The sequence below is a fragment of the Nycticebus coucang genome, chromosome 1, assembly GCF_027406575.1.
Source record: "Nycticebus coucang isolate mNycCou1 chromosome 1, mNycCou1.pri, whole genome shotgun sequence".
Taxonomy (NCBI): Eukaryota; Metazoa; Chordata; class Mammalia; order Primates; family Lorisidae; genus Nycticebus; species Nycticebus coucang.
The window spans coordinates 8,891,221-8,901,166 of NC_069780.1; the positions used below are offsets into that span (position 1 = coordinate 8,891,221).

General features: G+C 44.4%; 1 protein-coding gene across 6 annotated transcripts in view; it reads right to left on the minus strand.

The window, feature by feature from the left end:
* Nucleotides 1-9,714, minus strand: part of PAQR3 (progestin and adipoQ receptor family member 3) — a 34,728-nt gene extending 25,014 nt beyond the window's left edge. For 5 of the 6 annotated variants that reach the window (XR_008380167.1, XM_053591637.1, XM_053591708.1 and 2 more), the window contains exons 1-2: nucleotides 9,330-9,705; nucleotides 5,249-5,411 (exon numbers count right to left, since the gene is read on the minus strand). Coding sequence is in view for 5 of the 6 variants with exons in the window: in XM_053591637.1 (XP_053447612.1) it covers nucleotides 5,249-5,411; nucleotides 9,330-9,514 (348 nt within the window). In the remaining variant the exon portion in view is untranslated. Of the gene's footprint in view, nucleotides 1-5,248; nucleotides 5,412-9,329 lie in introns of all 6 variants that reach the window. The other variant, XM_053591443.1, reaches the window with a different exon arrangement.
* Nucleotides 9,715-9,946: the final 232 nt, after the last annotated feature.

A 9,946-nucleotide genomic window follows, 5' to 3' on the forward strand; every position in this document is an offset into this window, starting at 1 on the left:
AGCCAGGTGTGGAGCACAATTAGAAAACTGAGGTGAGAGGCTATTGGCTGTGTGAATGTTGTGTTTGCATTTGGGGGGTGGGACTGATGGGAGAACAGAGCATCACAAAAGGGCTGTCACGTAAACTACATCTTAAAAGGCTCTGGCATTCACCAAGGACATAAGAAAAGGTGTGCGCATGTTTGGTGGGTGGGAGAGCACAGGGAAAAGCAGCGTATGGAAAAACACAGAGCCACTAAAAGAATGCCACGCTGCCCCTTCATCACGTGATCATGACAAGTCAGATACAGCAAGGGCTTTAACTTCAGTGTCACAGCCAAGGTCTGCGACAACTGGGGATTTTAAGTGCGCACTCACAGAGGGTGGCCAAGAAGGGTAAGGTCACAGGAATAGCCCTACGCAGAAATGACAAGAGCCTACACTAAGTAGGAGACAGTGGGGATAGAGAAAATGGGACAAACAGTATGAAATAGGGCCAGAAACACTTTGTAAGTAGTTGCTGAGGCCGTAAAAGGAGCATCTAGCTGTTCTATATACTGTTCATTAAACAAGCCTACTCAGTTCTCACAGACTCAATGTCAATATTCACTAACAATGGACTTAGCCACAGCATCATTTCTTCTTCCACTGTCTGAAATCCTTTCTGATCTGTAGCTGTCTGGTTACTAAGCAATCAAACAGAATTTAGTGACCCAATTAAACATAACTCTAAGAAGCTTGGTTACTTGCTTTATTATATTATCCTTGAGATTAAGCACCATAAATCAGGAGAACACCAAGCTATAAATTCTCACTGAGGGAGAAAGAGTCCATTATTTCAATGTTGAATAGCACAAGAGCAGATCACAAAATAGCAAACAGGGATCACTACTGTGTCTCAGAAGTAGGACAGGCAGGTGAGTAAGCGGGGTCGCTACGATGTCTCAGAAGTAGGAGGACAGGCAGGCCAGCGAGCGGCAAGGCAGGTGTCAGGGAGCCAGGCACGCACAGACGCCTGCGGATTTTAACCCAGATATCCAATGAGGTTACCTCAAGGAAGCAGAACTTCAAGTGACTTTTACTTTCCTCCGTAAACTTTGTTTTTGTTTTTTTAAAGAGACAGACTCTGGCTCTGTTGCCTAAGCTCAGAGTGCAGAGATGTGATAATAGCTTCCATAAACTTTTGTGTTTGTTTGAATTTCTGCATGAGTATATCTAATAGTAATTATCAGAAATAGAGATGAAGCTCATTTCATTGTGAAAGGAAAACAGAAGGAAAGAGAAAAACTGTGGTATCAAAGGCACAGTGAAACAGTGTTAACAGAAATTCCCAAGTCTTAAAAAAAGTTAACCTATGCTTAGTATGCTGTGTTTAATACGGAAGATGTTATTGCTAGAGTTCTTTAATAAACAGTCTGAAAAGTAACCTGGCAAATTAAGTATATTTCAGTTATAATGGAAAATCTCCTTCTATGGAAATTCTCACTTCATGAAGGTTAGCAGAATATTAATAGTGTTATATCCTACAGCTAACTTTCTTGGCATGATCTGGGTCCTGCCAGCCTCTCTGGCCTCATCTTCCTCCATTCCCCTAGGATTCAATGACAAAACCAGCACCTGTTAAGCCCAGAAAATGCTAAGCTGTCTCTTGCTTTTAGATGTTTACACTACTTTTTCTGTTTAAATGCCTCAGTTTCTCTTCTGCTCTCCTACACAGGTGACTTCACCTTATAGCACATTGGTTTTATTCAGCACCGTCTGTTACTGGCCCCTAGCACAGTACCAGGAGGCATTCAACAAGTATTTGCTGAATCGAATTTAAACAGCCTGGATCTAGTGAAAGGCATTCTCATACTCTACTCTTCTTCTGCCAAATGAAAATACCCTTGGAGAGGTTCGAAGCCCCTAAATTGTATTCTACTATTCAGAATGTACTTTATTAATCTTGTTGGGAGGGGCTAGGTATGGGGGCTAACTCCTATAATCCTAGCACTTTGGGAGGCTGAGGCAGGAGGATCCTTTGACCTCAGGAGTTTAAGACCAACCTGAGCAAGAGTGAGACCTCATCTTACTAAAAACAGAAAGATTAGCTGGGGGCTCGGCACCTGTGGCTCAAGCAGCTAAGGCCCAGCCAGATACACCTGAGCTGGCGGGTTCGAATCCAGCCCAGGCCCACCAAACAATAATGACAGCTGCAACCAAAAAATAGCTGGGCATTGTGGCAGGTGCCTATTGTACCAGCTACTTGGGAGGCTGAGGCAGGAGAATCGCTTGAGCCCAGGAGTTGAAGGTTGCCGTGAGCTGTAATGCCACAGCACTCTACACAGGGTGATAGCTTGAGGCTCTGTCTCAAAAAAAAAAAAGAGAAAGAAAGAAAGATTAGCTGAGCATTGTAGCAGGCACCTGTAGTGCCAGGCTGAGGAATAAGGATCACCTGAACCCAAAAGGTTCCTATGAGCTAAGCTGACACTATAACACTCTAGCCTGGGCAACAGAGTGAGGCTCTGTCTCAAAAAGAAAAACATCCTTTTAGTTTTAAAATGCATTGTTTTCTTAGGCCAGTGTAGAAATTAATATGCATGTAATTAATAGGAGAGTATAAATCAGTTTTCACTTATTAATGATTATTATTAAGATACATCTAAAAATGTACCTATAAAGAAATTGATTCATACGCCTATAATCCCAACACTAGGGAGGCTGAGGTGGGTGGATTGCTTGAGCTCAACAGTTCAAGACCAGTCTGAGCAAGAGCGAGACGCCATCTCTAAAAATAGCTGGGCATTGTGGTGGGCACCTATAGTCCCAGCTACTCTGGAGGCTAAAAGATGTTTTGGCTCTCATGAAGACAAAAATTAATCCTCAGAAAGAGTATACTTAAAAGCATATTTAAAGAAAAAAAATTTCTAATAATAAAAAACGGAGCATTCTTGGGCAGCACCTGTGGCTCAAAGGAGTAGGGTGCTGGCCCATATACTAGAGGTGGTGGATTCAAACCCGGCCCCAGCCAAAATCTGTAAAAACCAAACCAAACAAACAAACAAAAACAGAGTATTCTTTCCCTCAAAGAAATTTAAAATATTATTCCAGAAATTGGAATTAGAAAAAAATGGGAAGAAATCTTTCCAATGTATTTCTTGGTCATTTAGGTCAAAGTTTTAACTTGAGTAAAATAGTGAAGTTCTAAAATAAAATGATATGCAATGAGAGCAACCACCATGCAGGTGAGCTGTAGATTCACGTCTCAAACTCAGAGAAAGAGGCCAACTGCAGGGAAGTCTGTCTGTCAGGAAGAAGGGGGATAATAGCTGTTTCTTTTCATTGTATATTTTTCTACATTCTCTACATTTAAAAATAATTTTTAAAATGTCAATGATTATGGCCAGCATTTGTTTTCTGCTTTAAAATTATCTGTTTGAAAAACTACTAAATATAACTTTTAAAGTCATTTTTAAAGATACTTAAAGGAGGGCGGCACCTGTGGCTCAGTGGGTAGGGCGCCAGCCCCATATACCAAGGGTGGCGGCTTCAAACCCAGCCCCAGCCAAACTGCAACAAAAAATAGCCGGGTGTTGTGGTGGGCGCCTGTGGTCCCAGCTACTGGAGAGGCTGAGGCAAGAGAATCACCTAAGCCCAAGAGCTGGAGGTTGCAGTGAGCTGTGATGTCACAGCACTCTACCGAGGGGGACAAAGTGAGGCTCTGTCTCTAAAAAAAAAAAAAAAAAAAAAAAAAACCAGATACTTAAAGGAAAATGCAAGTGATGTGGAATTAAATACAAAAGGAAAAGAAAGTGAAAGTATTTAAAACCAAGCAGTTGTAAAAAGATCAAAAGAAATTAACACTAAAGTGATGTAAGTATCAGCAAAGCAGCACAGTAAAATAAAGATGTTATGAAAATAACAAATAACAAAAATCACAGGCATAATTGGAAAAAGAAATCCTCCCAAAGAAATTTTAAGTAGATATGCTCCGTTATCAGCCATGTAACAGAAGACAATCAGGGATTCATATCCTTGTATTAATCTTATAGCAGAGATGCTTAAAAAAATAAAGAGGAGGGCGGCACCTATGGCTCAGTCGGTAGGGCACCGGCCCCATATACCGAGGGTGATGGGTTCAAAACCGGCCCCGGCCAAACTGCAACCAAAAAATAGCTGGACGTTGTGGCAGGCGCCTGTAGTCCCAGCTGCTCTGGAGGCTGAGGCAAGAGAATCGCTTAAGCCCAGGAGTTGGAGGTTGCTGTGAGCTGTATGAGGCCACGGCACTCTACCGAGGGCCATAAAGTGAGACTCTGTCTCTACAAAAAAAAAAAATAAATAAATAAAGAGGAAAGAAAAAAAGTTTTCTCAAGCTTTGAATATTAATAAATTTATACTCTCGGGGCGGCGCCTGTGGCTCAAGGAGTAGGGCGCTGGTCCCATATGCCGGAGGTGGCGGGTTCAAACCCAGCCCTGGCCAAAAACCACAAAAATAAATAAATAAATAAATAAATTTATACTCTCATACTAATATCCGAATATAATCTCATGACAAGAGACTTTTTTTTTTTGAGACAGAGTCTCACTCCATCACCCTTTGTAAAGTGCTATGGCATCCTAGTTCACAGCAACCTCAAATTCTTGGTCTCAAGTGATCCTCTTGCCTCAGCCTCCAAAGTAGGTGGGACTACAGGTGTCCACCACAACTCCTGGCTGAATTTTTTTCTTTCTTTTTTTTTTTTTTTGAGACAGTTTCACTCTGTTGCCCTCCATAGAGTGCGTGACGTCACAGCTCACAGCACCCTCTAGCTCTTGGGTTTAAGCGATTCTCCTGCCTCAGCTCTCCAAGTAGCTGGGACTACAGGCACCCGCTACAACGCCCGGCTATTTTTTGTTGCAGTTGCCACTGCCATTTTAGCTTGCCGGGGCTGGGTTCTAACCAACCACCCTCGGTATATGGGGTTGGCGCCCTACCCACTAAGCCATAGGTACCGCCAATTTTTCTATTTTTAGTAGAAATGGGGTCTTGCTTTTGCTCAGGCTGGTCTTGAACTTGTGAGCTCAAGCAATCCATCTACCTTGGCCTCCCGGAATGTTAGAATTATAGGCGAGAGCCACCATGCCCAGCCAGACAACAGACTTTTTTTGGTGTTTACAGTATGAAAGTGAATAAGCTGGCCTGTGTGCCATTCTTGCTCTTTAAAGCAAGTCATGGGTCTAACGTAAGGTGACCTGGCCAAGCCTGATGAAAGTTCTCTTTACCAATAGAAGTACTTGTGAAATGACTTACCTGGAAGCAGAAAAGACAAATAGAACAAATTACAAAATCTTCTCTGGACGCACTTGCCGCAGGTAACACAGATGTCATGTCATATATTCCCAGGGTGAAGAAAAGAAAGAAACCCAGCAAATGACTCCAGATGTTTACTGTCTCGTTAGATAAAATGAACAAACTGGAAAGTAAACAAACATGCAGCTCAGCTTCATACTGGCTCCCAGGCAACATTCAAAGGTTAGGGACAATTTGGGGAGTTACCAAATGCTTGCTGCTTTACGCTGTTAACCTATCTGTCCCCTCCTAAATTTGACATATTATGTAATTGAATTAATCTTTAACTTTTCCCACATCTCCACCAATCCTGGGAACTAGAGCTTTTTCTCGTGCTCACTTCTATTACTGAAATTACCATTTCTTTCCTGGTATTAGAGTTATTTGCATACAAATTCCATTACATCCTCCAGCCTGTCAACTTCCTGATGGCAAGCACGTTCGTTTTTATGACACCACTGTTCCAAGCACAGTGCCTTGCTCAGATTAGTCTACAGACTGAGTACAGTCTACAGAGACAAGTGTGCAGATGAAAACTGGACATTAGCTAACACCCTTTGATTGTCAATAAACAGGTATCTGAAAAGCTGCTCGGTGCAAGCTCATGTAAAACCTTGAAATACTGCTTTAGCACTCATTTAATCCAAATGCAAAATTAAATGGACTTGAGAGAAGCAGAATAAATGCAAATTGATCTACTGACAAGTTTCTTTACGATAGACATGCTGGAACAACTTCGCTATGCATGTTTCAAAACCATACTAGTTGGGCGCCACCTGTGGCCTAGTGAGCACCGGCCCCATATACCGAGGGTGGCAGGTTCAAACTGGGCCCCGGCCAAACTGCAACAAAAAAAATAGCCAGTTATTGTAGCTACTCGGGAAGCTGAGGCAAGAGAATTGCCTAAGCCCAGGAATTCGAGGTTGCTGTGAGCTGTGATGCCACAGCAGTCTACCAAGAGTGATAAAGTGAGACTCTGTCTCTACAAAAAAAAAAAAAAAACCATACTAGTTTCAGGTGGTACAGTTTATCCTTTTTAGGAACAACAGGTACTTCACTTTTAATATGAGTACTGTCTGCCTCTTTCAAATGCCCCTGGCTAACTGGTCTGGGCACCACAGGTTAGTGGCGAGTGCATCACCATGACCAGGATTCAGGGGGCTCACTGTGCCAACCCCGAGCAAGTCATTTAACCTCTCTGGCTCCATTTTCTTCATCTGTAAAATAAAGGAGTTGGATTAGATACTGATTCAACTTCCTTACACCTCCTTCCTTACTCTTATAAAATGGTTCTCTAAACATGGATAGGACTCATCTGATCATTTGTCAAAAGGTACAGAAGAATAAAATACTCTTGCGAAAGATAATCTTTTTTTTGCAGTTTTTGGCCGGGGCCAGGTTTGAATCCCCCACCTCCAGTATATGGGGCTGGCGCCCTACTCCTCTGAGCCACAGGCACCGCCCCAGAAGATAATCTGTTTGCTTAAACTTAGGTCTTTGACCTTTGCTGATTCAGGAATCTTTATTAGTAAAATGACAAATGACTTTAACCCATACAGCAGTCATCATGATTCTAACTTTCCCATTTTCACAAGTGATAAACGTAGCAAAGTCTCAAAACAATCATACAACCATCAAGAATAAAATGAATTTTGAATTATGATTTTTCAGGCCTTGTCCTATATAAGCATCAAGTATAAAGACTACTTATAACTAGGGGAGGGGATGCATGAATATGTGAGAAAACTGACGAAATTACAGGACTGTTCAGATAATCAATATTATGCTCTGGCTATTGCCTTAGAACTTTTCATTTTTTGAAACTCAGTATGATCTGACTAAAACTAAGAGGCAGTTCTTCTATGTTCCTTCCAATAAGAGTAGCAGCAGAACCATTATGACACATAAAACCTCTCCCTATCATGTCCAAAAATCTGTCCTAGTCACTCTTGAAAGCTAAAAGAAGAGAGGTCAAAGGCAGGAACCTGGAAGAGATCAAGCTGGGGGGCAGAGCACTTGCAAAAATATCCCCAACAGGGCGGCGCCTGTGGCTCAGTCGGTGGGGCACCGGCCCCATATACCGAGGGTGGCAGGTTCAAAACCGGCCCGGCCAAACTGCAACCAAAAAATAGACAGGCGTGGCGGGCGCCTGTAGTCCCAGCTGCTCTGGAGGCTGAGGCAGGAGAATTGCTTAAGCCCAGGAGTTGGAGGTTGCTGTGAGCTGTGTGAGGCCACGGCACTCTACCGAGAGCCATAAAGTGAGACTCTGTCTCTACAAAAAAAAAAAAAAAGAAAAATATCCCCAACAGAGATCTACTTGTACTACATGAAAAGGTAGGCACCTGGGGGCAAGACATGATTGCAAGAGGGACTTTACCTAACGAATGCAATCAGTGTAACCTGGCTTATTGTACCCTCAACGAATCCCCAACAATAAAAAAAATAAATAAATAAAAGAAAAAGAAAAGGTAGGCACCCACATGCTCTGTTCAGCTGGTCAGCTTCAAAATCACTGGTGTTAATAGCCATAATTTACTGAGGGTTTATTAGGTAACAGTCCCTGCATAGCATTTTATATACAAAATCTTCATTTAATCCTTATTACCTTTGAAGCAGACGTTGTGATTACCCTCATTTGTACAAGTGGGAAAAAATAAGGGTTAGCGAGGTTAACTTTTGCTTAAGGTCCCACAGCTAAGTGGCAAATTTGAATACTAAAGTCTTTTGACTCAAAGCTCAAGATCTAACACTCTGTCATTCTGATATCAGGATGCTGAGGAATGTTGAAGTTGGGCACAGAATGAATACTTCAGGCAATTCACTGCTTGCCCATCCTAATCTACATCCACAGCAGGGCCCATGTTGATTCCAAGTATAAAATTACTTACGCCCAGGAGGCACTGGGGAGGAAAGTGGTGAGTGAACTTCAAATTGCAAAGTCCTATGGACCACTCATTCAAGCCAAGTAGGGATTGGACAGTGATGTCAACTGTGACCATGAGTCACAGAAACACTTTCAAGGCAGGACAAAAGGAAAGAAAAATAGGAAAAGACCATGCCAGAGAGAGTATCAAGAACCAGATGTGGTTGTTGTCTGAGCAATTCAAAAGCCCACATTCCAGCATTGGGGTTTGCCACAACAGTGACTTGGGAGTTAACATCTCAATCTTTGTCCTCCTACAGTGGGGTTCCGTCTTTTAGGACACATGGTGAATTTTGACAGAAAGTTATTCTCTGAACTAGAACAGTAATTTTTCATTTTTGCTTATTTAAACACAGCATTCTAGGATCTGCAGTTTTAAAGGTTTCGAATGGTAAGGAAACTCCTTCCTAAGAGATGCTTCTATGGTGCTCTAGGGCAGGCAGGGTGCCCCATTATGGGCTCTTTGCTACAGTGCTTTTCCTACTCAGTTTTCACAACAGTTATTATGTAATAATTATCTCTTTAATGTCTGTCATCCAGGCTAGACCTTAGCAGCTTCATGAGAACAAGGGCCACATCTGCTATTTTCTGCAGGACCTAGTACAGTGCCATAGCACCTAGCATGGACTCCACAAGTACTTGCTACATGAATCTGGGGTTTCTAAATATATAGATGGCAGTGTGAACTTGTTTCCCTTTATACGGACATTTACCTGGCCCAAAGCCTCTGAATTCCCACAGGGCTGCTCTAAAAAGAAACAAAGCTTAGGCATACACAGGGCAAATATGGCTCAGTCATTGTCTGTAGGTTGATTCTAACATGTATCCCAATCAGCAGTGAACAAAATAAAGGATGTAAAGGCTCTTTGTACAGAGCAAAGCGCCGGAGGACAGGTGTAATCATGATCTTTGTTACCGTCATTATTATTCCGTGAATCAAGTACCCCCCCGCCGGTGGGGTTACAGGGGAGGTAACGAGAGGAGGGGAGGCAGAAAGGGATGAAAAGATGGGCAGCGAGGAGATGAAGGGCACGAGAAAAGCGGGGAGAGCAGCAGGGGACCGGGCAAAAAGGGTGTGGGTGGGAGAAGGGGCCACGCCGGGCGGCGGCGGCGGACTACCTTTTGATACACAGCCTGGAGGGCAGGTAGGCCCGGTAGCCGTCGGTGATGTACGGGTTGTCCTTGAGGGACACGGGGATCTGCTCGTAGGTGTAGAGGCGGATGCCACGGGGCACCAGGACCGGCCAATACTGGTAGCTGCCCAGCTCAATGTAATGCGCGCTCTTCAGCAGCTTCTGATGCATCGTCCCGGCCGCGGCCGCCGCTCCCGGCTTGGGAGCTCTCCCAGGCCCCGCCTCCCCGGGGAGGGGGCTTCGGCGCTGGAGCCCCCGCCCCGGAGCCCGCGGACGCCACGCGAGGTCCTACGGCCCCGCAGCCGATCTGCGGGTGTCCGCACACGGCCCCGCCACGGCCGTCAACGCAGGCGCCCCGCGGCGTCGCGGCCCTCTCTGACGTCAGCACGCCGCGGAGGCCCCGCCCCTGGGCCTGGGGACCGGGCCGGCGCGAGGGTGCGCGGAGGGGGCGGGGCCGGCGCTATGCTTCCTGGTGGAGAGAGTGAAGGCGCAGGGATGTACAGGCCCATACCGGTGGCCTTTCCTTTTTTTTTTTTTTCCCTTTGTGACAGAGTCTCCCTATGTCGCCCTCGATAGAGCGCTGTAGCGTCACAGCTCACAGCA